We start from the raw sequence: 22,407 nt of genomic DNA, 5'->3' as shown, positions 1-22,407 counted from the left end.
CAAGTCATGTGCTTCCTCTCTGGCTGCATGATGGGAGGAGGGGAAGAGGAAGAGGAAACAGGATCTCTGTTTCTCGTGGTGGGAAAAGGGCGTGTGATTTGCTATCCAATATAGATGGCACACAATGGGAGAGGTAATTTCCCATAAGGAAGGCACTGAGCTGTTCAAACGTGGTCTTAATTAAGGGATTGTCAGCTGCAGGAGCAGATACTATGCCCCGTTCTCCTTATTGGCTTCACGTAGGAAACATTTATTTCCCACTTACGTAATAGTCCACTTTGGTTAATTCTAATTTAAGAGGCTCATTTTTAAGGAGTCTGGAATTCCAGTTCTTTCCACTACAGCTCTGTGTGTTAACCCAGAGCTCCCTAAACCCATTCTGTGGGTCTCCCATCCCTGGGAAGTGTGTAACGTTCCCCTGGCCTTTTTAGACTGGTATATCTCAGTCATGTGGTCCCAGTGAAGTGTCAAGGAGGTTGGGGATTTGAACCTCAGGCAGGATTGTTTCTCACTAACAATACAAGCATGGAGGGAAGCATGACCCTCTGGAGATGAGACTAGCCTTTACCACAACAGAGAGAAAGCTGGCGATTGGCAGTAAAGCTTTGCTGTGCAGTTGTAAGGCAATGGATTGTTCTATTTGACCACAGAGGTTTCCAGCAGAAAAATTCCCTAGTATATGTCTCTGCAACAATTCATTTCCAATCTAAAGTCACCGGCGAGACTGGGAAGGGACGACTGACCCAAATTTGCCCCTGGAAAAAGTGTAGGTTAGAGAGGAGAGTGGCTGGTAGGTAGTTCTTCCAGTACCTAAGAAAATGAACTTTCCATGACACAACCAAACAAGAAGTTCCACACTGACAGTGGCGCTCAAGCCGATCTCCATTCTTCTGCTAAGTCTGCTTGCATTTGAAATACTTCAAACCTTTTCTCGCACCCCTCTCTGCGCAGCCCTCCCTCTGACTCACTCCCCAATTCAGCTCTCAGATTTGTCTCACAAGTTCATCGCCCCTCCCTCCTCAGAGATGAAAGTTCCCAACAACACCCCCAAGCACTTTCAAGCGAAGATCTTAGTTGTTATGCAAACATAGTTTCATTTTCACAAAAGAGCATTTTGCAGAAAGAAACATAAGTGCATATTTCAAAATGTCACTTAAGAAATGGGAAACAAAACAAAACAATAAAAGCAAGGCGAACCTGCCAGGATAATGCCAAGTTGCTTAAAGAGCGACTTTCCCCCAATGCCATCAAGGTAAGTGAAATAGAATGGCCTCTGACCAAGAACATTCTGACATTTTAAAAGCTGAATGGTGTGTGTGTGTGTGTGTGTGTGTGTGTGTGTGTGTGTGTGTGTGTGTATGTGTGTGTGTGTATGTGTGTGTTCTTACACAGGGACACAAAGAATACATAAAATATTTAAAGCATATTATAGTGTATATATAATATTTAAATTGCATCATTTGAACCAATGCATTTTGTTAGGAGATATTTTGGTCAAGATGCGATGCTTTTTGGAAACAGAGCAAACCTAAGCTTATGCCTTCAATTCCTTGCTTCAGTGCTGTGGGTCTTTAGCATTACAGCCACATTAAACACATTAAAGAAGACTAATAAACTTGAAATATAGTTCTGGTGGCTGCCTTGTTGTTTCAGGGAGAGGTGGAGAAGGCCCCTGAGCCGGGGGCTGCCGGAAGCCGTATGGCCGCTGCACCTGACCCTGGGTAGAACTGGGTTCTAGTCTTAGCTCGGCTTTTCCGGGACTCAATTTCCCCTGCTATACAAACGAAGAGATTAGAGGAGACGATGTTGGCAGCTCCTTCCAGCTTTGAAATTGCTCCCTGTTTTCGATTGCCCAGTAACTGGAAAAGTGAGTGCATTTCCCTCTTCTGATTTGAGTTCCAGTCTGTCACATAAACCGTATTCTCTGTCCCTCATTTCCTGTTGTTCCCAATTGCTGTATCAATTCACCGGCCGTAGACCTTCACTGATACCACCATAGGCACAAGACTCCTTCATCCTGTTGGGTTTGCTTAGTCCTGCCTGCCTTAGGGAGCTGCGTTCCACCCGCATGAGCTACCCTGATCTCTTGCACAGAGAACAGCTGAGCCCACAGAGCTGTAGCATGCCACAGGCTCTTCCACGTTGTGATTCCAGCCTGCTACTCGGCAGAGAAGGAAGTAGAGGCACCACCGCCACCACCATCCCCACCACCACTACCAGCACCACCACCACCACCATCCCCCATCCCCACCACTACTACCACCACCATCACCACCCCCCCCACACCATCCCCACTACCACCACAATCCCCACCACTACCACCACCACCATCACCACCACCACCATCCCCACCACTACCACCACCACCATCCCCACCCCCTACACCATCTCTACTACCACTACCACCACCACTATCCCCATCACGACCACTACCACCATCACCACCACCACATCATCATCTACCTAGGACAGCACCATTCAGCTTTCTTGGCCAGGAAATGTCGTTTCAGCATGACCTCCATGGCACTTACCTTGATAGATCCCATCCCTATCCCTAACCAAACTGGACCTGTGGTTAGCACAAACCAGAAATGTGGAGAAATAAATCCAACTCCATTGGCTGAGAAGAGCCAGGAAGACATTGCAAGTGACCCATCTTTCCTTCTTCACAAGACAGTTCCCTGTACCCCAGAGACAGCCCATATGCCCAAGCAAATGGCTAGGTTTCTTGGGTGGCCTTAGTCAGCTCAGTGGAGGGCTCCTACCCTTTGTTTTTCCATTGTTTTCTCCTCCCGGTTCCTTTTCCTCCTTTTTGTCCTTTCTCCTGAAACCCCGGGTTGCATACCCCAGGTGATCCCCAACGCTCAAGCTGTATTATTTTCTATGGGACAAGGCTATGCCAACAGTATCCAACATGGTTCTGCTAGTACTAGATACTGGCCATGGCTTTTAGTGAATGTAGCTTTTTGAGACAGCGTCTTGCTATGTAGCTCACACTGGCCTAGAACTCACGATCCTCCTGCATTGGTCCCCCAAATGCTGGAATTACATGTGTGTGCCACCATGCCTAGTCGAGAAATTCCACACCCACAGTACCACTGGACCTGCGTGTGAGTTCTGAAGCAGCGGCTTCCACGTCAATCCATTCTCCGGCTCTTCAGTCACTCATGTAGAAAGTTCCTGTTTGAAGAATCTCGGTCTTAACTACATCGGCACTGCTTTTACTAAGGTTCCCTCATCAAATGGACACCAGGTCCCCGGCAAAGCCAGTATTGGAATTCATGAGCGGTGAGCAATCACTGTTTCATTTCCAGGATGTTTATTTTGTGTTCAGCCTCTCTTTGCCCTGCCACTCATTCCCCAGGAACAAGAGTAATGTACATCTTTCCTTTAAATAAATTTAGCTACAAAAATAAGTCAATTAAAATTTAATAAGGACCTTACATAACCAGAGAACACTTAATTAACCTTGGTGTGACGCTGTTAACGGGAGTTTAGAGTGGATTTATGGGAGGTTCTAACGCAGGGTCGATAAAAGATGTGTGGAAATCCTCCATACTATCTTCGAAACTCTTCTGAAAGTTTAAGAGTACCTCAGTTAAAAGATTTTAAAAACACAGTGACCGGAGGGGGCGTGCCTTATTCCTAGCACTTGGGAGGTGGAGACAAAGACAGCCTGATCTGTATAGTGAGGTCCAGACCAGCCAGAGATACTTGGTGAGACCCTGTCTCAACAACAATATCAGCAACAACACAGAAAGAAACAAACAAGCAGGTAAAGGCATCAGCCAAAAAGCCTATTGGCCTGAGTTTGGTTTCTGGAAACCACACGGTAGGAGAGAACCGATTTCCTCAAGTTATTTTCTTACGTCTACATGGGTGTGTGTTGCGGAGGGCACGCACAAAATAAATTCAACAAAATCATGACAAATCAAATTGGACCTATTATTTTTATGAAAGTGATGTAGGTTTTTTTCATTAATAAAGAGCCAGGCATGGTGGCATGGACCTGCAAGCCCAGCACTTGCTAAGGCATGATGGTGAGCCTGAGGCTACCCTGGGCTACATACTGAGATTCTGTTTCGGTAATTAAGCAATAACAACAATTAGCAAGTAAGATGAGGGTGTGATCAGGACCCTGCAGAAACACACATTGTATGTGGCTGTAGAGATTTGGCCCATTCCAGAAAGGCAGACTGTAATCTGCTGAAATTTGGGCATTTGTCTTAGAGCAAAGGCTGTTCTTGGTACTAGAAGGCAAGACAAAGTGCCTCCAACTCAGTTCAAATCTTCTTTGCTCCTTGCCAGTCTGTGCCTGACTTTCCCCACGGGGCTTCTTTTCTCCTCAGGGCTTCGTCTTTGAGCGGACACATTTTGTCAATGTGTTTTACATAGTACAGAAAGAGATACCCGTTTGCTGCGGTTCAACACTGTGGGTCCTGCAAGAAGTAAATACTGAGTGTCTCAGAACAAATGGGCATGTCAACTCCCAATCCCCATGAGCTTCCTCCTCGGAAGTGTCTCTAAGCGTGGCCTGGTTGCTGTGTGGCCTCAAACTTGCCATCTCTCAGTGACCTTCCAGAATTCTTTCCATTGCTTCTAACCCTCCAAGGAGCAGAACCCACACCGAAGACTACTCTACATCCAAGACCAAATGACCTTGGCTGCGTTTGCTGAGCCCTCTGTGCAAACTGGGACTACAGCTTTGGTCTCCAGGATTTGAAAGGCTCAGCTTTCTTGCTCTGGCAGTGAGGGCCTTCACATACCAAAGAGGCTAGAAAGAATTGAGCCATGTTTCTATAGATTCTTTTGGTGCAACCTCAACCCTACGCTTTCCTGGATGCCATCTTGAGCTATTCAGGTCACACTGTTTCCTCTTCTCAAAAAGAAGTCAACATCCAATTCCCACATGCATCACTTGACTTCCTGGAAGAAATAATTTTATTATTATTATTTCAGCATTATCTCCAAAATGTGGATGTCTTTCAGAGATACTCATTGTCAGCCTTTAATAATGACTGTTTCTTCCTCAGGAGAACTGTTTGGGGAGAGGAAGGGAAGAAGCAGAATTGTAGGGGGTGCGCACAGAAGGCAATGGGTGCACTGACTAGTTTCATGTCGACCTGACACCAGCTAAGAGTCATTTTGGAAGAAAGAACCTCAACTGACTTGATAGCAAAGACTAAAGGAGGGCATCTTTATGCTTTCCTACTAGTCCTAGGCTTCCCCAGCATAGCGTCTCCAGCATTTCCTAGTAGGGGGCTGGACCCATGCCAATGCTCCAAAGCCTTTAGACTTGGCAGGAACCTTACGTTTGGGTTTTGATTCCTCAGGGAATGATAGGAAAGAAACTCAGTATAGAAGGAGGAGCTTAGAAAAGGCAGGTCAGCTTCTCTGGAAGTGTGGGTGTGGGGATGTGGGCCACCATCACATGCACTTGTGGAGGATGGGGACAGGGTCTCCCCTCCATGGTTTCTCTGGGGTAGCAACAGAATTCAGCAGGATGGTTCATTATGAGCAGGCCCGTTCTGTTTATCCGCACTGCTTGCTGAGGCATGGCCTGAATCCCTGGGGGTGTCATGAGGACTGGATCCTGATGCAGACCACATGGCCCCCCAGCCCTGCAGGGCTCTCAAGCCATTAGACCCCTCCCTGGACTGCAGGTTCTAGGGGGAGGTTGGTTGTGGGGACCGCTGCCGGTTGTCGTGTCGCTGTGGTGAGGTTGCCCACTGCCTTCATTTTTCAAAGAAAGGGCAGAATTTGGTTTCAGTCCTGAATGTGCTGGGTGAGAAACCCAGAGGTCACTTTCTTTCTTTGGAGCACTCTCTCACTCTCTTAAATAAAGAGAAAGGCTATATTTTTCCATGGATTAAGTCCAACACAGAGAAAACTGCCAGCGTGAAAACAATAGAATTTATCTCCACTGATATAGCTTGACACAGGGACAAGTGCCTGAATTGTTACCATAGCAATAAATGTGTCGGACTTATGCATGCGTTTTCTGCTATAGGATTTTGATTAATGGCATTGACTGGGGAGAAGGTGTGAAGGGGAGAGGCGAGCAGAGGGCTGGAGGAGAGAGAGCCAGCTGCCCAGGACTTGCTGCGGTCCGAGATGGAGGGGGTCAAGTGTGGCTGGCTGGAAACCAGCTAAGCCGAGCTAGAATCTCTTTGCAGGCAGCCGCAGCATCTGCATGTTGGCCACAAGGCCTTCGGTTCCTTGTGGTGGTTTAGGCTGTAAGATGCCGAGGCCAGAGCTTGGCTGGGGCCACGCCCAAGGAAAGCTCACATCCATAGGGTTCTTTCTAAGCAAAGACACTGATCTAAGGATTTTATGTGCCTCACTGTATTTAACGCTTAGGCAGAGTTGGCTATTACTACTCTTCTGAAAAGGGAGCTGAGATACAGAGAAGGCAATTGATTTGCAGAATATCCCACAGCTCGTGGGTGATGGGAGCGGCACTCAGAACCAGGCTGCCTGGTTCCAGAAACTGTATCCATCTACTTGTGCTGGCTACTTCTGGGTCAATTTAACCCAAGCTAGAGTCATCTAAAAGGAGGGAGCCTCAATTAAGAAAATGCATCCTTAAGATCCGACTGTGCAGGCTTTGCAGACGCCGCTGTCCCCTCTCATCGCTTGCTGCAGCCATGGTCAACCCCACCGTGTTCTTCGACATCGCGGCCGATGGCGAGCCCTTGGGCCGCGTCTCCTTCGAGCTGTTTGCAGACAAAGTTCCAAAGACAGCAGAAAACTTTCGTGCTCTGAGCACTGGGGAGAAAGGATTTGGATATAAGGGTTCTTCCTTTCACAGGATTATTCCAGGATTCATGTGCCAGGGTGGTGACTTCACACGCCATAATGGCACTGGCGGCAGATCCATCTACGGAGAAAAATTTGAGGATGAGAACTTCATCCTGAAGCATACAGGTCCTGGCATCTTGTCCATGGCAAATGCTGGACCAAACACAAACGGTTCCCAGTTTTTTATCTGCACCACCAAGACTGAGTGGCTGGATGGCAAACATGTGGTCTTTGGGAAGGTGAAAGAAGGCATGAACATTGTGGAAGCCATGGAGCGTTTTGGGTCCAGGAATGGCAAGACCAGCAAGAAGATCACCATTTCCGACTGTGGACAACTCTAATTCTTTTGACTTGCGGGCTTCTTACCCACCAGACCATTCCTTCTGTAGCTCAGGAGAGCACCCCAGCCCCATCTGCTCGCAGTACCCTGTAATCTCTGCTCTCACTGAAGTTCTTTGGGTCCCATATTCTCCTCATTCCCCTTCAAGTCTAGCTGGATTGCAGAGTTAAGTTTATGATTATGAATAAAAACTAAGTAAGAAAAAAAAAGATCCGACTGTGCAGCCTTTTCTTAATTAGCGACTGATGGGCACGGGCAGCCCCTCACCTGGTGCTCCTGGGTTCTACAAGAAAGCAGGCTGGGCAAGCCCTGATGAGATCCAGGAAACAGCACCCCTCCGTGGCCTCTGCATCAGCTCCTGCCTCCAGGTTCCAGTCCTGCATGAGTTCTTGTCTTGACTTCCCTCAGCAGTGAACTACAATGTGGAAGTCTAAGCCCAATTAACCCTTTCCTCCCCAACTTGCTTTGGTCATGGTGCTTCATGGCAGCAACAGTAACTCCAGCTGGGACACCACTGCACGGTGTTTGCTCTGTGAACAAGTCCTGACCTCCTAACCTTGTCCATTAAGGCAGCAATGAGTATTGGGTAGGAAAGGAATGGAATAGCCCTTCGTGTGTCCCAGGAGGTAGCATGTGCTAGCCCTTCATGTGTTCCAAGATGTAATGTGTGCTAGTCCATTGTTGAGGACTGTGGACCCCCAGACCCTGGATTTCCTGTGACCCCCCTGCCTACTGGAGTAGACAACTTGTTTTCCTATACTTGTAGCTGCTCTGAGCAAGAGACCCCCAGGAGTTCCTGATGGCAGGGGAATGGTTTCTGGTGGGCTTGTAGCTGAAAGATCCCGAGAGCTAGGACATGACCATTAGTCAAAGAGACCCTATATATGCAGCTCTGGAACACAATAAAGAGAGCATTCTTGAAACATTCTTGGCTGTGTGTGTGTGTGTTTCAATCTCCAGCCCCTTGCCCAACTTGCGAACCATAGTGCATAGTGCATAGAGCAAGCGTTGCATTACCGCCTGTCATGTGTCCCAGAAGGTAATGTGGGCTAGCCCTTCATGTGTACCAGGAGGTAGCATGTGCTAGCCCTTCATGCACACCAGGAGGCAGAGGTGAGAGCCTGCTGGCAGTCAGGCCAGTGTGCTAGGAAGGCCTGACTCAAGGCTCAGTGATCTGGGTGTGACCCTGGGATGCTCACTTAACCTCTCTAGACCCCCATTTCCTTATCTGTGAAGGGGTACACATTGGAACCCCTTGCCTGAGGTTAGGGATATTGAAAACGCAGTCAACACTAAGGAGGAGAAGCACACACTGAGTCCTCAAATTAAGGTTGGTTCAACAGGCTTGAAGACAGATGCTTTTAAACCCAGAACACAGGAGGCTGAGGCAGGAAGATCTCTGAGTTGGATGCCAACCTAGTCTACACAGTTACTTCCAGGATAGCCTGGGCGACACAGAGAAACCCTGCCTTGAAAAAACAAACCCCAAAACAAACAAAATAAACACCCAAAAGATGAGTTTGGTTCTCTTCCTCCCCCCCCCCCGCCCCACAGTACTGAGCACTGACGCCAGGGCCTGACACCTGAGCCAAGAGCCCCACCCCTGACCTGCACCCCAACCCAAGCTAAGTTTTTGAAACACTAGCATTTGTTTGCCTAGTATTCAAAACCCCTTTCCGGTTCACACACAAGGCTGGTTTAGCTCAGACAGCTGCTCTTTGCCTTTTGGCTTCCTCTCCTTCTAGTCTCCCTTCTGTGAATTCTTCGTGCGGGTCAGCTGATCTCTTGGGTAGCCCACCATTTTTCCAGCTCTGCGTTCTCCTTTGAGATGAGGTTGAATTTGCCATTTTTCTTCTTCGCTTACTTGGTAGTTTTCTTCATTGTACATTCGATTGCTCACACCCTGGGAATGACACCTAATTTTAGTTTATTTCTTTATGACTAGCCTGACTTCATAGATCCAATGCCGAAATGTTTTTAAAATCACCACACAGAATTTTCTTTTCAACTTTTATTTTTTTCCATTTTTAGCATGAGAAAGGCTGGTTTTCCACTGTGTCCCTGTGTTCTGGATGACAGGGTCATTGATCTGCATCCACTCACTCACACACTCGCTCACTCCGCCGCTCACTCTGCGGCTGTTACTCATTTACTGACCGCCTGTTACCATCACTGATGGATGCAGATGGCCATGAGAAATCTAAAGGAAAATGCAGCTAAGTGACAGGGGCCATAGGAGCTTCACCAAGGGATCACGTTGACTTCTTTGCCACGACAATGCTGAGTCGGTGCCTGAAGAAAGTCAGGAGTGGGAGATGGGGCAGGGGAGGTGGGGGCAGATATGCAGGGGTGCCTCCTCAGCAGAAGACACTGGTGCACAGGCCCTGCCCCCATTTGCTGTAGTAAATCTGTCACTGTGGAAGTCAGCTTGAGTGGGGAACCCTAGGGAGACACCCATTCTTTGGGAATGTCTTTCGTCCTCAGGACCTGATTCTGTGAGAATTTGATCTAATTCCTAGAAAGAATGTGATTTCTTGGGAGGGGAATTTTGGATGACCCATGATAGGCTTCTGTTTACATTGCTACAAAAGTCTTTTGAGTTTGGGTGCGGACGGGAAGATTGTTCCCATTCTCCTGAAAATTCCCTGTTCTCCCCTGTGGTGCTAGGCATTGTCCCTAGGGTCTCCAACAGGCCAGGCAAGTGTTCTACCACTGAGCAACATCTTGGACCACCAGCCAAAGCAAAGCAAACTTTAAGAACATTTTGTGAACTCCATGTTTTGGGGAAGCAGCAGAAGCAGTTACCTTTAGGTCAGCATACTTTTGCCTATCTCTCTTGTGCCCCTGCCTCTTTCTGTCTCTACCTTCCCAGCATTTGTTTGCCTTTCTCTCCTCTGTTCCTCCTGCCCTCTGCATTCCACTCCCTCCCAACTCTACCCTGCCTTCCCATCTCTCCCTTTCCTTCCCCGCCTCCTCTCCATCCCCCTGTCATTCTCCCTAGTCCCCTGCTCAGTCTCTGGGCTCCTTCCTGTCCTTCCTCCTCCCTCCCTCCCTCCCTCCCTCCCTCCCTTCCTCCCTCCCTCCTTCCCTCCCTCCCTTCCTCCCTCCCAATTTCCCTCCCTCTCCCCCTTTCTCTTTCTTTCTTTCTTTCCTTTTTTTTTAAGAAACCAGTCAGTTTTCTTAGACCATGTGTCCCAAGGGATCATCCTACTTGGTTGTCAAGTATTGTCCCTGGATGGGGAAGCCAGTGATGGTGCTCCCGGCCCCTCCCAGGTGAGGTGTTTATCGGAAAGTGATGGGCTTTAACACGGCATCAGCCTCCTTAAGGGGAGATCCTTTGTTCTAGACTCAGACAAAGCAACACAGTCGGCCTTAAAAGAAAAAAAAAAGCTGTTTCATTTTATATTGGAAAAATACAATGTGACATCTGGAGAATAAATTGTTCAGTCAGCCAGAAATACGCCTTGTAAAAATTGCTTAGGTTTCTGTAACAAGATTATTTACTGAGAGTGTTCACCTATAATACAGCACACTTTTGAAATGGACCTTTTATGAAACACATCAAGAACTGCAGAATGCATTCAGTGCGTTAATCTACAGCTCTGCACACTTTACCACACTCAGAACAGATCTCAAAACTCAGACCATCTAATGAGATAGAAAAAAGTTCCTTATGGTCTGTCTCCATTCCAGTCATGTTCTCTACTGGGCCCTTGGGATATTGAACGTAATACAGTGGGTTTTTCAATACACACACATACACACACACACATATACACATACATACAGACATACACACACACATACACACAGACAGACACATACAGATACACACAGTCACACACATACACACATACATACAGGCATACATACACACATACACAAACATACACATACAACAGACAGACACATACAGATACACACACAGTCACACACACATACATACATACATATATACATACATACACAAAGACAGAAACACATACATACATACAGATACACACACAGGCACACACATACACACATAAACGACACACACAGAGACACACATACACACAGACAGACACACATACAGGTACACACACATACAGATACATTCACAGTCACACACACATACACACATACACGACACACACAGAGACACACGTATACACACATACAGACACACATACATACACACATACAGGTACACACACATACACACATACAGATACATTCATGGTCACACACACATACACATATACACGACACACACATATACACACATACACACATATAGACACACACTCTCTCTCACATGCTATGACACACTCTTACAAACAAAATACGTGACTCTTTGGATGTGTGTTCCATTCACAGTTTAGCAAGCCTCTATCTCAGCAGCTTACGTGCAGGGCAGAGACTAGCTATTTTAGATACCAGAACTTTATAAATATTTAAAGAGTTTGATTTAATCCAAATGAGAGCCCTCTCAGGTGCTGTCAGTTACCTGGCTCCCCTTCTGAGCATGGGGTGACAGTTTGCATGGCCTTCTCCTAGCAGTTTGAGCCTCGGTGAGAAGCTGGCAGCTGGGCCTGGGCCTGAGGTGCCTGAAGCAGGTGGTTGGAGAAGTGGGTCAGGTGGGGGAGGCAGGGAAACACACCTTCTCTTCTGACCTGAACTTTTCTTTGCTCTTCTGAGGCTAGTGGGTGGAGCCAGCAGCTGGGCAGCTCAGAAGAGGTGTTCACACCTGGCTGCCTCAGGAACAGATCAGCTGGTTCAAGGTTCTGGAATAGTTAGAGGCCCTGAGGAGTGACCAGCAGGTCCAGACTCCACTCAGATTTTATTTTGTCCCAATGACGTTAGTTTCTAGGAGAGCCAAGAACATAATAGAAGTTAGTATGGAGTTCCACAAAGAGGGATAAGACCCACCTCCAAATCCTCTTCTCAGCACCAAAGGTCAATTTGTTTCTTAGTCTCTGCTTGGCATCCTCTCAGGAGTCCCAATCACCCAGGTTGCTATGGAGCCTCACTAGGGATGGCAATGTCCCCCTTGCCTGTGTTATTGGCTTGGCACTGGAAGGTCTGCCCTCTGCGGGTTTCTTTTGACTGGACCTTAACATTTTCTGTTTCCTTTCTCTGAGTTTCACTCTCTGGGTACCTTCCACCCTCCTTCAGAAAGTTTCTCACTTCGGGTTCCACTACTTTCACTAGACCTCTCGGCCTTCACTCCTTACGGTCCAAACCCAGGTACTTGCTCTCCGTGAAGCCTACTCTGGGCCTCTGGCTCATCCTGCTGTTCCTTCCTCATGCCATTTATTGGGTTGCTGGTTTAAAAACTCGTGGGCAATGACCTTGACTTGTTTCTTACCATGTGTGACCCCTACTGGATAGTACTAAGTGGAGGCACAGGGGATAGACAGAGCAGAGTGCAATGCGTAATCACACTAGGATTCTAGCCCCCCCCCGCCCCACCATCTTTACTCAGATGATGGCAAGCGTCATTTTGAGCATCTATTTCCTCACTTGATAAATGGACCTGCTACCCACATTGCTTGTCTCTCAAGACAGTTCTTGTTAGCATTAAATAAAAACTATTTCATAAACCGAAAATTCTGGAATATCTATAGAACATTTTTAAAACGCCGTTTTTCTTGCCGTTATATTTAATCTATGCTCCCATGGTGGCTACAAAGGAGCTGAGCGTAGAGCAGGCAACCCACGAATACGGTTATTGAATACGGGGTCTATCATTCTTGCCTGCAAGTGGCCCTCTCAGGTCTCAGGTTGCAGAAGGACTACTAGCCAAGTACTTAGCAAGCCCCAGCAATGACAAAGATACAGCCTGCCTATTCTTTCCCTGAGGTCTCAGGAACTGGGCTTGCTAAAAGCCTACTCTGCAGAATTTGTTATGGAGGGTTCTCCGGGATGACTCTGGACGGGGTATGTTAGTAAAATCCATGAGGTGGCCTCGCCGCCACCACCCTATTCTTCTTCCTTTCAGGAACAGAGCATACTAATTAATTAGAAGCCCCGTTTGATAAGCCAGAGGTCATGGAGTTCCTTCCTGTAAAAGTTCCCTGTCAGTGTAGAGGAGAAAGTGGGGAACCTCCAAGACCTTGATGGGGGCCCATTTGGTTAGGAGACCAGTTGGCTTGCCCCTGGCTTTTGTATTTCTTCATCAAGTGTTTCACTTGTAATTCTGAAGAAGGCAATGGTTTCCCCGGGGACAGAAGGACTCTTTTTCCTTTGTTTTGCTGGTGGCCGACAGAATCTGGTTAAAGGTCCTTATTCTGGTCCAGAGGCTCCAGAGGCTCAGGACCGCTCTGATGCTTGAAAAGCCACCTTTAGGCAGAGGCTGAACTGCATGCTAGGTCTGGATAGGGCTGACTGTTGAGGCCAAGAGACAGTGGGGCGTGATGGTGCGTGTCTGCAGTGGTAGCACTTGCGAGACAGACACAGGAAGACCCTAACTTTGTGGGCAGCCTGGCTTACACAGGAAGCCCCATCTTAAAAAAAAAGTAATAAGGGAAAAATGAAAAGCAAATAGCATGTAGATTTTTTTTCTTCATTCTTTCTTGGGGGATTGGAAATCTCCATCTCATCGAATTCAGCGAAATACGGTAAGGACCAATCTGAAATGAGAAATAGATCAAGATGGACAATTCTGAAGACATTGTGGGTTCTGTACCATGGCTGAAGTGATGTTGTCTCTTTTCCCTTGTTCCAATGATATGGCACAAATCTAAATTCCACACAGTTTTGGAGGAAGGTTCAGTCTTAACAGGGAGGACTCCACACATGGCTTTTATCTGATTCTCTTAAAGTGCACATGGAAGACGGGGTAACATGGATCCAATTCATTGGTCAAATGTCTCTTTAAAGGCATTTAAAAGATATTTGCATGGTATGAAAACACAAGGAGAATATGGGGGGTTGAAGGCTTTAGGGAGAGCTGGATGCTGGGCAGTGAGGGCAAGGAGGGAGTGGAGGGACAGTCAATGAAAACTTACAGGTAGGAAAGCTGTGAGGAAACATGCTGCTTCGGGCACAGAGATACCCGGGATAAAAGTTTCGCAATTCAGTGAAGGAGAAACAGAGACAGGATGAAGACCTTTCTCAGGAGACACTGTTTGCGGAGATAGATGGTGGCATAGATCCAGCTGCAGCAGCGGACTGATCGCCACGCTGCCACACACCTGAAAATGAAGTTTAGTACAGACCAAAGAAGAAGGGATGGGCGTGGGACAAAGGATTAATAAAGCTTCTTGAAGGAGGAAAACACTCTAACGAGGGCTCTCCATTGTGATTCAACCTAATCTTTATCCACTACACTTTAGCCACAACTTCAGCACTGATTTGATCAAAGAGGCTGTGGTTAGGTATCGGACACACCCTTTAGGAGAAAGCTCCGTGAAAATGGAGTGCCTTCAGACCATTCAGATAGAAGGATGTGGTTTAACTGTTCTAGAATCTGATATTTTTCCCAATATCTTATCTTCTTGGTCTTCATTCAAGAGAATCAAGAAGAAGGGGGGGTTATACAAAGATGCAAATATCCCATAGAACTCGAGGAGAGGAATCATTTGGGATGGGGCCTGGTGAGATTTCTCAGCCACACTGCATGCCAACTGGTGTTGTCATTGTGTGGGTGTATGCTATGCTACCATGTTATTGAGATTTTTTTTGGGTACAGTTTCCCATCATAAGCAGAAGTTACCATATTACAGCACATGTACTGGCTTTCTGGCTCTTATATTTCTTCCTCCTTTTCCATAATGCTCCCTAAACCGTAAGTATATGGGTTACGTTGTAGACATATCAGTTGAGGCTGGGCACCCCATGGTTGGTATCTTGACCAATTGTGAATCTCTGTGAGAGTCTCCACCTGCAGCAAAAAGAAGCTTCTATGACGAGGGGTGAGAGCTACAGTTATCTGCAGATTTCACTTCTGGCAAGGAGAACCTGTTTAGCTTAGGCCAGGGGTCTCCTTGGTGATGCACAGAGTGAAAAACATACCTGCCAATGTGGCCCGTTCTTTGTGGGCAGAAAGGAAGTTCTTCAAACGGGAGACTGGGCAGATCTCACATACATATACTCATTCCACCTCTCGAGAAAAGATGCTATTTCCTTTCGCTGGCATCTACAGGTGAATTCTAAAAGATTAATTTAGGAAAGGGTAGACTACAGAAACCAAATAAACTTGAGCAAACCATTACTGATCTGTAGATGACAAGCCAACCAACCGACAGACAGACAGCTGTATGAGCCTCCATGAGCTCAAGCTATGGCCACGTCAAGGTTTCTTTAAGCTCCTACTGTGTGCACAAGTCTGTCTTGCTTGATTCCCATGATTTCATTCTCCACCTATGTCTGCCTTAGAGACATAGATTGGATACATGGATGTTCTCAGGGTCTCTCCACCAGATAACCCAAAGTCTGACGTTGATCATGGATCTGGCAAACCCCGACTTCTGCCAACATCTGGATTCCCAACCATCCTCATTCCTTAACGGGGACTTTATGCCCCAGGCATTTAGAACTACTTCTCGTCTCTGCAACAGGGTCTGGTGTTTGCAGCTCTGTGCTGCTGGGCACACTGTTCTCTTGTTCTAGAGAAAGTCCTTCTGCTTGCCAGTCCACACTGCGGTCTGCTTCCCTGTGAAAGCCTGGCTCGTGTATAGTCCTATCCAGGAAGCATTCCCTTAGAACAACATGTCCTTACATGTACCTGCGTGTGTACACAGTCACACCCCCTCTAGAACGGTTCAAAGAAGTGACGTCGCTGAACACACACACGCCGAGGCTTGATGCCATCTGAGAAGGATTAGTTGTTTTTATTCGTTTACAAATTATCCTCACCACTAGACAAGAAAACGTCCTCCTAGGGTGACTGCTATTTTATTTATTTTATCTCCCTGAAGCACGTACCATTGCATTTTTTTTTTTTAAAAAAATGGCATAGCTTGGAAATTAAGCACAAGAGCTCTGGTGTTGGTTAGACTGACTGGCCAGGATTCTAATATCAGTCCTTCCCATTCTCGATGGGGAGTCTGGGCAAGCCACCCGCCCCTCTCTAAGTCCCAGTGTTCTCGCCTAGCAAACGATGACGAGCGGCTGGCACTGTAATGCATGCATTGGCTTTACAAGGTTGCCTGTGTAAGGTACTCAGTCTTGACAAATATTACTGTTATTAAAACCTTCTGATAATTTTGTAAGACCATGCTATTCCAATAACCAAAAACCTCTCACATGCTTTGTGAGGTCTTTATGCACCAAAGTGTTGGTGGAGAGGAAGATTGTGGTTAATTAATTAAATTTCAGTTCTTTTTTATTTAAGAAAAGATTTTATTAGATTTTCTTCCTCAGTAAAGATGAGAATACCTCAAGATGAGTCCCTTTTTTTTTTGATTTTAGAAATAGGGTTTCTCTGTGTAACAGCCCTAGCTGTCTTGAAACTAGCTCTTAGACTAGGCTGGCCTTGAACTCACAGAGATCCTTCTGCCTCTGTCTCCCAAGTGCTGGGTTTAAAGACATGCACCACCACCGCCCAGCAAGGAGATGAGTCTTGACTTCTCACCCAGAACTTCCCTTGGACAGTCCTGAGGCTGTTAGGAGGAAATGTCCTCTTGGAGTGGAGCATCCTTCTCTCTGCTTGCATCTCGGACTTGCTGTGCGCTCACCCTGGAGATGGTTCATCTCAGTCTCGTATCCACACAATGCTTTGCTGAGTTCTAGGACACCAACGCTCTCAAGCAGAGCTTCAGAATAATCTCTAGGCTGAAAGAATAGAGTTTAGGAAGGTACCCCCTTCTCTCTCTCTCTCTCTCTCTCTCTCTCTCTCTCTCTCTCTCTCACCACACACACACACACACACACACACACACACACACACACTCATCCACGCACTCATCCACACACTCAAACACAGACACATCCACACACTCATGCATGCATGTGCACCTGTGTTCCTGGTCTTTCTCCCCTCTTCCTTCTCGCCTCCTCCCTGTGAAGTACAGGACTTTTAGATTAGTAAGATTTACTTATTTCGCCAAGTCTGCTGTGATAGCTCTCGGTATTGTATCAGGGGCTGTTTTCTAAGCACACTTGTCCCCTAAAGGAGCAAAGCCTAGAGCCTCCCATACCACAACTTCTCCACTGCTCCTCAATACATTTGTTCATCTTTTCCTCTTCTATTCCCCCACCCCCGCAGTTTGTTCCTGGTGGAAGGGGTTGTTCCTCTTGGTCATCTTCTGGCCTCAGCTCTAGGTGACAGATACATTCTAGTTTCAGCAGCCCAGCCCCGAGGGCTGTGTTCCTCATGCATGATCACTGCTGTGTGGGCAGGCACATGACCAGAGGGCTTCTGGCCTCAGAACACAATGCCTCTCTCCCTTCACACCGTAGAATTTGGACGGTGCTGTGCCATCCAGAGAAGCTTGCATTGCAGAATCACTGCTTTTGGCCCTAGCTGAGAGACTCCCAGAGCCCCTCATTCTGAAATCGTGACTGACTTTCTCTAACAGTCTTCTCCAGGAAGGAAAATTTAAAACCACAACCAGAAGAAAATAAAAAGAAATGGCCTCATCGCCATGTCATGATTGACTGTACTGAGAATACAGTGGAAGCTGGCATGATGCAAATGCCTTATTGAAAACCGTGGCCACTTCTTCAAATATTAACATTAGGATCAAATAGATAATGTCTCCTGCCAAAAACAAATGCTAGGTGTGGGACCAAAGGAACCTGATTGTGACATTCATTAGAATAATTTAAAAAACATATATTTCAATATGAACAAAATGAGAGAGAGTGTGTGTGTGTATATATATATATACACGTCTAATCTATATATATCTATATCTACACACACACATATGAGAGAGAGAGAGAGAGAGAGAGAGAGAGAGAGAGAGAGAGAGAGAGAGAGAGAGAGGAGGGTCTTGGCCTGAAGCCAGTCACATTGGAGACATTACCCAGAAGAATGTCAAACCTTTAGTGGAGTCAATTTAGTACAAGATTAGAATCTCTTGACTCACCAGAGACAGTGTTAAAAGGTTGGGAACAGAGCTGCTAAAATCATGCTCTTATAGCAAAATCAGATTCTGAACTGCCTTACAGGCTCTCAGTTTATTAAATCCTTCTCATGCTGGTAGTTTTGGGTCCCAGTCACTAGTGTTTAGGAAGCCACTGATTCAAGGCATTGACTTCACGCAGCCCTGCTTCCTTATTCTCATCCCAGCTCTTGGCCCCAACTTAGGTCAAGACCAGCTGATTGGAGGACAGGGGGAAGAAGTGAAGTTTCAGCCTGGGTGGGCTTTATGTGCTTTTGTTATACTACTTTCCTACAGGAGGAAAACTCACTGCCTGATGCACTCTAGCCAATGTCATTAGCAAAGAAATCAGCCAAGAACAACGGCTGAGCCCTTGCTGTGTGATAGACATGAATATTAATGGGTAGGGGTTGGCCAACTATGGCCCCTAGACCAAGTCCATTGCATTATCTATTTCCATATAGCCTATAAGCTCGGACAGATTTTCACATTTTAAAGTGTTTTTTTCTTTTTTAAAATGGGAGGGGAGACAAGGGAACATGTCACAATTCATGAAGTTATATGAAAATCAAGTTACAATGCCCATGAGTAAGATTCTATTGTAAAAGATCATTTCTATCCATCCATCCATCCATCCATCCATCCCTCCATCAATCCATTCATTCAGTTGGTCTTGGTGCAGTTCTGTCCACATACATTTATGGGTTATTATGGTGTACTTAAGCAATTGCATCAGAAATCACCTGACCCACAAAGCTAAAATCTTTACTGTCTGACCCTTTCTAGGAAAAGTTTGACAACATTTCTTCAGATGTATGTCTTCCTTAGGAATCAGCCCTGCGGGGCAGGCATTGGTTGTGGCACCCATGTTGCTGCTGGTAAAGAGGAAGTGGGGTGGGAGAGAGTTATTACTGTACTAAAAGCATTTTGTTGAGTTTCCTGCTTGAAAAGTCAGTTTAAATGAGACTGTTTCCAGAGGAAGCATCTCTTTAGATGCTGGAGAATAATAAGTAATAGCCTGATGGTTACTGAAGTTTTATTTAAGATGGAAGCTGCTCATGCCTGACCACCCCTATCTGCTTCAGTGAACCATGCTGCCTTCTTGCTCTTTATAGTTAAGCCATTGGACCTTTCAAATTTTTGAACAGGAAGTTCTCTCTGCCTGGGCCACTTTCCTATAGTCTTCATATGCTCCTATTTCATTTCAAAGATGGGATAGTCTTAGGAAGGAAAAGCTCTGCTTTCTCAGAGATGTCCAAATAGCAATGGTTACTCGTCTGTCTTTGAAAGAATGGATAAATTAAAGATTAGTATGCAGCTTCACAACATAGCTTTTTTCTTGGGGTCCAAAAACATTATTATCTCATTTGAATTCCAAATAAACAGAAATAGGAAGAGAAGATAAACAACCTTCCCCCTTTCCTCAAAAACTATGGAATAAGATTTATTCAAGTGACCATACCTAGCTGCAAGGGAGTCTTGAAGAGATGGGCTTGTTGATAAAAATTTGGGGCTCAGCTAGAAAGTGTAGAATTCTGATGATGAGGGAGAAGAGGGAGAATGTATTGGGAGGCAGTAACCTTATGACCTTATACATTTCTTGTTTCATGTACTTAATAATTAGATCACATATGTTTATGTGTTTGTGTGTATGCTTGATATTTTTCTCATTTAACCCAAACTAAGACTTCTGACCTATTTCAGCACTTAGTCAAGAGTTAGGCACATGATAGCTTATCAATTTATTTTTTAATGAGTCTTATATTATCCAGGAGTTTCCAGAAGATGGTATGTAGAAAACAGGAATGAGGGAGCTAGGCTGAGAATGAGGGAAGGAAGGAGGAAGGGAGGGAGAGAGAAAGAGAGAGAGGAGAGAGAGACTCATTTTATCTAGTTATTTGGTGAATTGAATGATTCTTCTCATCTACATTCAAAATGGTCAGATCTTCTTTACTCCATTTACTAATTCAAAGGCCTCTTTCTTTCAGAAATACCCTTATAGGCATGCCCAGAGAGATAAGGCTTCATCAGTTTGGTCAAACTAATCCTTAACACTACCCATCACAGATGTAAACATCAGAAGTCAATTTAGCCTGTTTCCTCACCAAGACACAAAGATTACCTTGCCTTGTTTAGCCTGAAAGATGAGAAAATTATAGGCAGAGGCTATAAAAAGGTGTGCCCCTTTCTCCTGAACCTCTGGGAGCAGCCATTTTGCCTTATTAGGAATTGATCGTTTGGTGTCAGACAGAATCAGTATGGATGTGATATACACATGGCTTAGCAATAGTGATGATAGTCAATAGGAAGAGTGCTAATTTCCTGTGTACAAAGTAGTTTTGACTATTTTGGGCACCTCATTGAAGAGGGACTACACCTCTAAGTCTATGATTTGAACATTTTTCACACCAACCCTTCAACTTTCCAGTCAGATCTTTGCTAGATCCTCTCAAGGTAATTGCTTCTTCACAAAGGAAAGCCTTTAAGCCTCATGTGTTTTTGTGTTACAGATGCTAAAAAGAACTATCATGTTACCAACAGCGTACCTGGAACGCTTGGTCCCTGAATGTTCCTGATCTCAATCTAAGCACATGTCTTTATTGGAAGAAACAGGGTTTGTGTTCACCCAGCCATTCCTTTCATCAAAGATGATATAACCCATTCCTGGGTTCATGGGAATATTACATTGAATTTTTATATCATCTTTGATGGGAGGGTGATGGTGTATATGACCAAATATAGTCACTAAAATGTGGGTGGGGTGACATATGCTGCTTCCAGGCCTGTCACCTTTTTTTTCTCTTTCCTCTTATGGTGTGGTGGCCATGCGTGAAGATGTTGAAGCTCATTTATGGATGAAGTACCTTAAATGTACCCTTTTTTTCTCATTTGTACAGGATTCCAGTGGTTACCAGTGCTCCATAAGTTCAACCAAGTGATTCTTATGTACACAGGTAGATAACTTTGGTGTGGTGAGGTGTGAAAGTCTCATGGGAATAAACTTTGGACATGAGGATCCTAGCTAGTTAATAAATGTCTTGCCTTGATGCCATAAGACCTTTGGTTATGAGTTTTCTTGGTCTGTCCATCCACATATCTACACAGGTAGTGGCAGAAAATTGAATAAAATAGCCTTCTATGAATGATTCCTCTCTTTTCCTTATCTTCTGCTCCATTCTCTGTGATGGTAATCTTCACTGGCAATTTGACTGGATTTCCAATCACTTAGGAGAATGATGAGGCACAGGCTCTGGGTATGTCTGTGAGGATACCTGCAGAGATGATTAACTGAAGGAAAGATGTTGGCAGTACCACTCTATAAGATAAAATCCCATATGGAAACAATGGAGAAAAAGAAGAAGACAGCTGATCACTAGCATTGGTTTCCTCTGCTTCCAGTCCACCACGAAGAAGGTTCTTTCCCAACACCATGATGCTGTGCTATTAAGCACAGGACCTAGGAACTACATAGTGAGTCCTCTGAAACCGTGAGCCAAAACAAATATTCCTCCCTTCAGTTAAGTCAAACATCAGTTAGAGTGATGGGAAACTGTTCTCAGGCACTGCTCGTTATCACAACCTCAAACATGCACTCACCAGAGCTGTGGACTTAGGTTCATCGAAGTAAGGACTTCTGGTTAAAACTCACTGCAAGATACAGAGCTGACTGGTACAGATGTCCAACCAGAAACATCAATACTGAATTTTGTGTGAGGGAGAAATCAGTTTTGATTATATTGAGCTATTGAAACCTGAGGGTATAACTCATGTTCAGCACCCTACTGTACAATGTTTTCCTTTTGTGGATGAGAGAATGAAGTCTAAGAGCTGTCTCATGGTCACAGGTTGTGTTTGGGCTAGGCTTTGGACTATGCTCTAGATAATTTGTCGTAATTCCTAGGAAGTCACAACTTCCAGAATACGTTTAGAATCACACCAAAATGGCAATTGTTTAGAGGATTGTTTCTTCATATTTTCTTCCCCTTTTGACTATTTTACCCAGAGCTTGATAGGTTTTGAAAACAATAAAGGCCACATATACCTGCTGGGCTGAGTTCAGAAAGCACAATTGTCAGTAGCTTTCTTCTTCCAATCCATTAACAACTGTTGGTATATTTGGCTGGTTTGGGGTGGGATGGAGAAGGAAAATCTTTCTCTGAGGGCAATGAAAGTTAATGGATAAGATGTTGATGGCATCTTATTTAATAAACTTGTTTGCCTTCTTAGGATCAC

At 45.5% G+C, this 22,407-nt stretch overlaps 1 protein-coding gene across 1 annotated transcript; it reads left to right on the top strand.

The window, feature by feature from the left end:
* Positions 1 to 6,610: 6,610 nt before the first annotated feature.
* On the top strand, positions 6,611 to 7,279 carry LOC142852256 (peptidyl-prolyl cis-trans isomerase A). Its single transcript, XM_075976846.1, has one exon. It carries the CDS (start codon positions 6,648 to 6,650, stop codon positions 7,140 to 7,142), a length of 495 nt encoding a protein of 164 aa, XP_075832961.1. The 5' UTR covers positions 6,611 to 6,647; the 3' UTR covers positions 7,143 to 7,279.
* Positions 7,280 to 22,407: the final 15,128 nt, after the last annotated feature.

This window comes from Microtus pennsylvanicus, chromosome 6 (genome assembly GCF_037038515.1).
Source record: "Microtus pennsylvanicus isolate mMicPen1 chromosome 6, mMicPen1.hap1, whole genome shotgun sequence".
Lineage (NCBI taxonomy): Eukaryota > Metazoa > Chordata > Mammalia > Rodentia > Cricetidae > Microtus > Microtus pennsylvanicus.
This window is presented reverse-complemented; position numbering and strand designations above follow the sequence as displayed.

What these genes read in the sequence shown, in the direction of transcription:
- LOC142852256 (XM_075976846.1), top strand. Translation starts at nt 6,648, where the DNA reads ATGGTCAACCCCACCGTGTTCTTCGACATCGCGGCCGATGGCGAGCCC.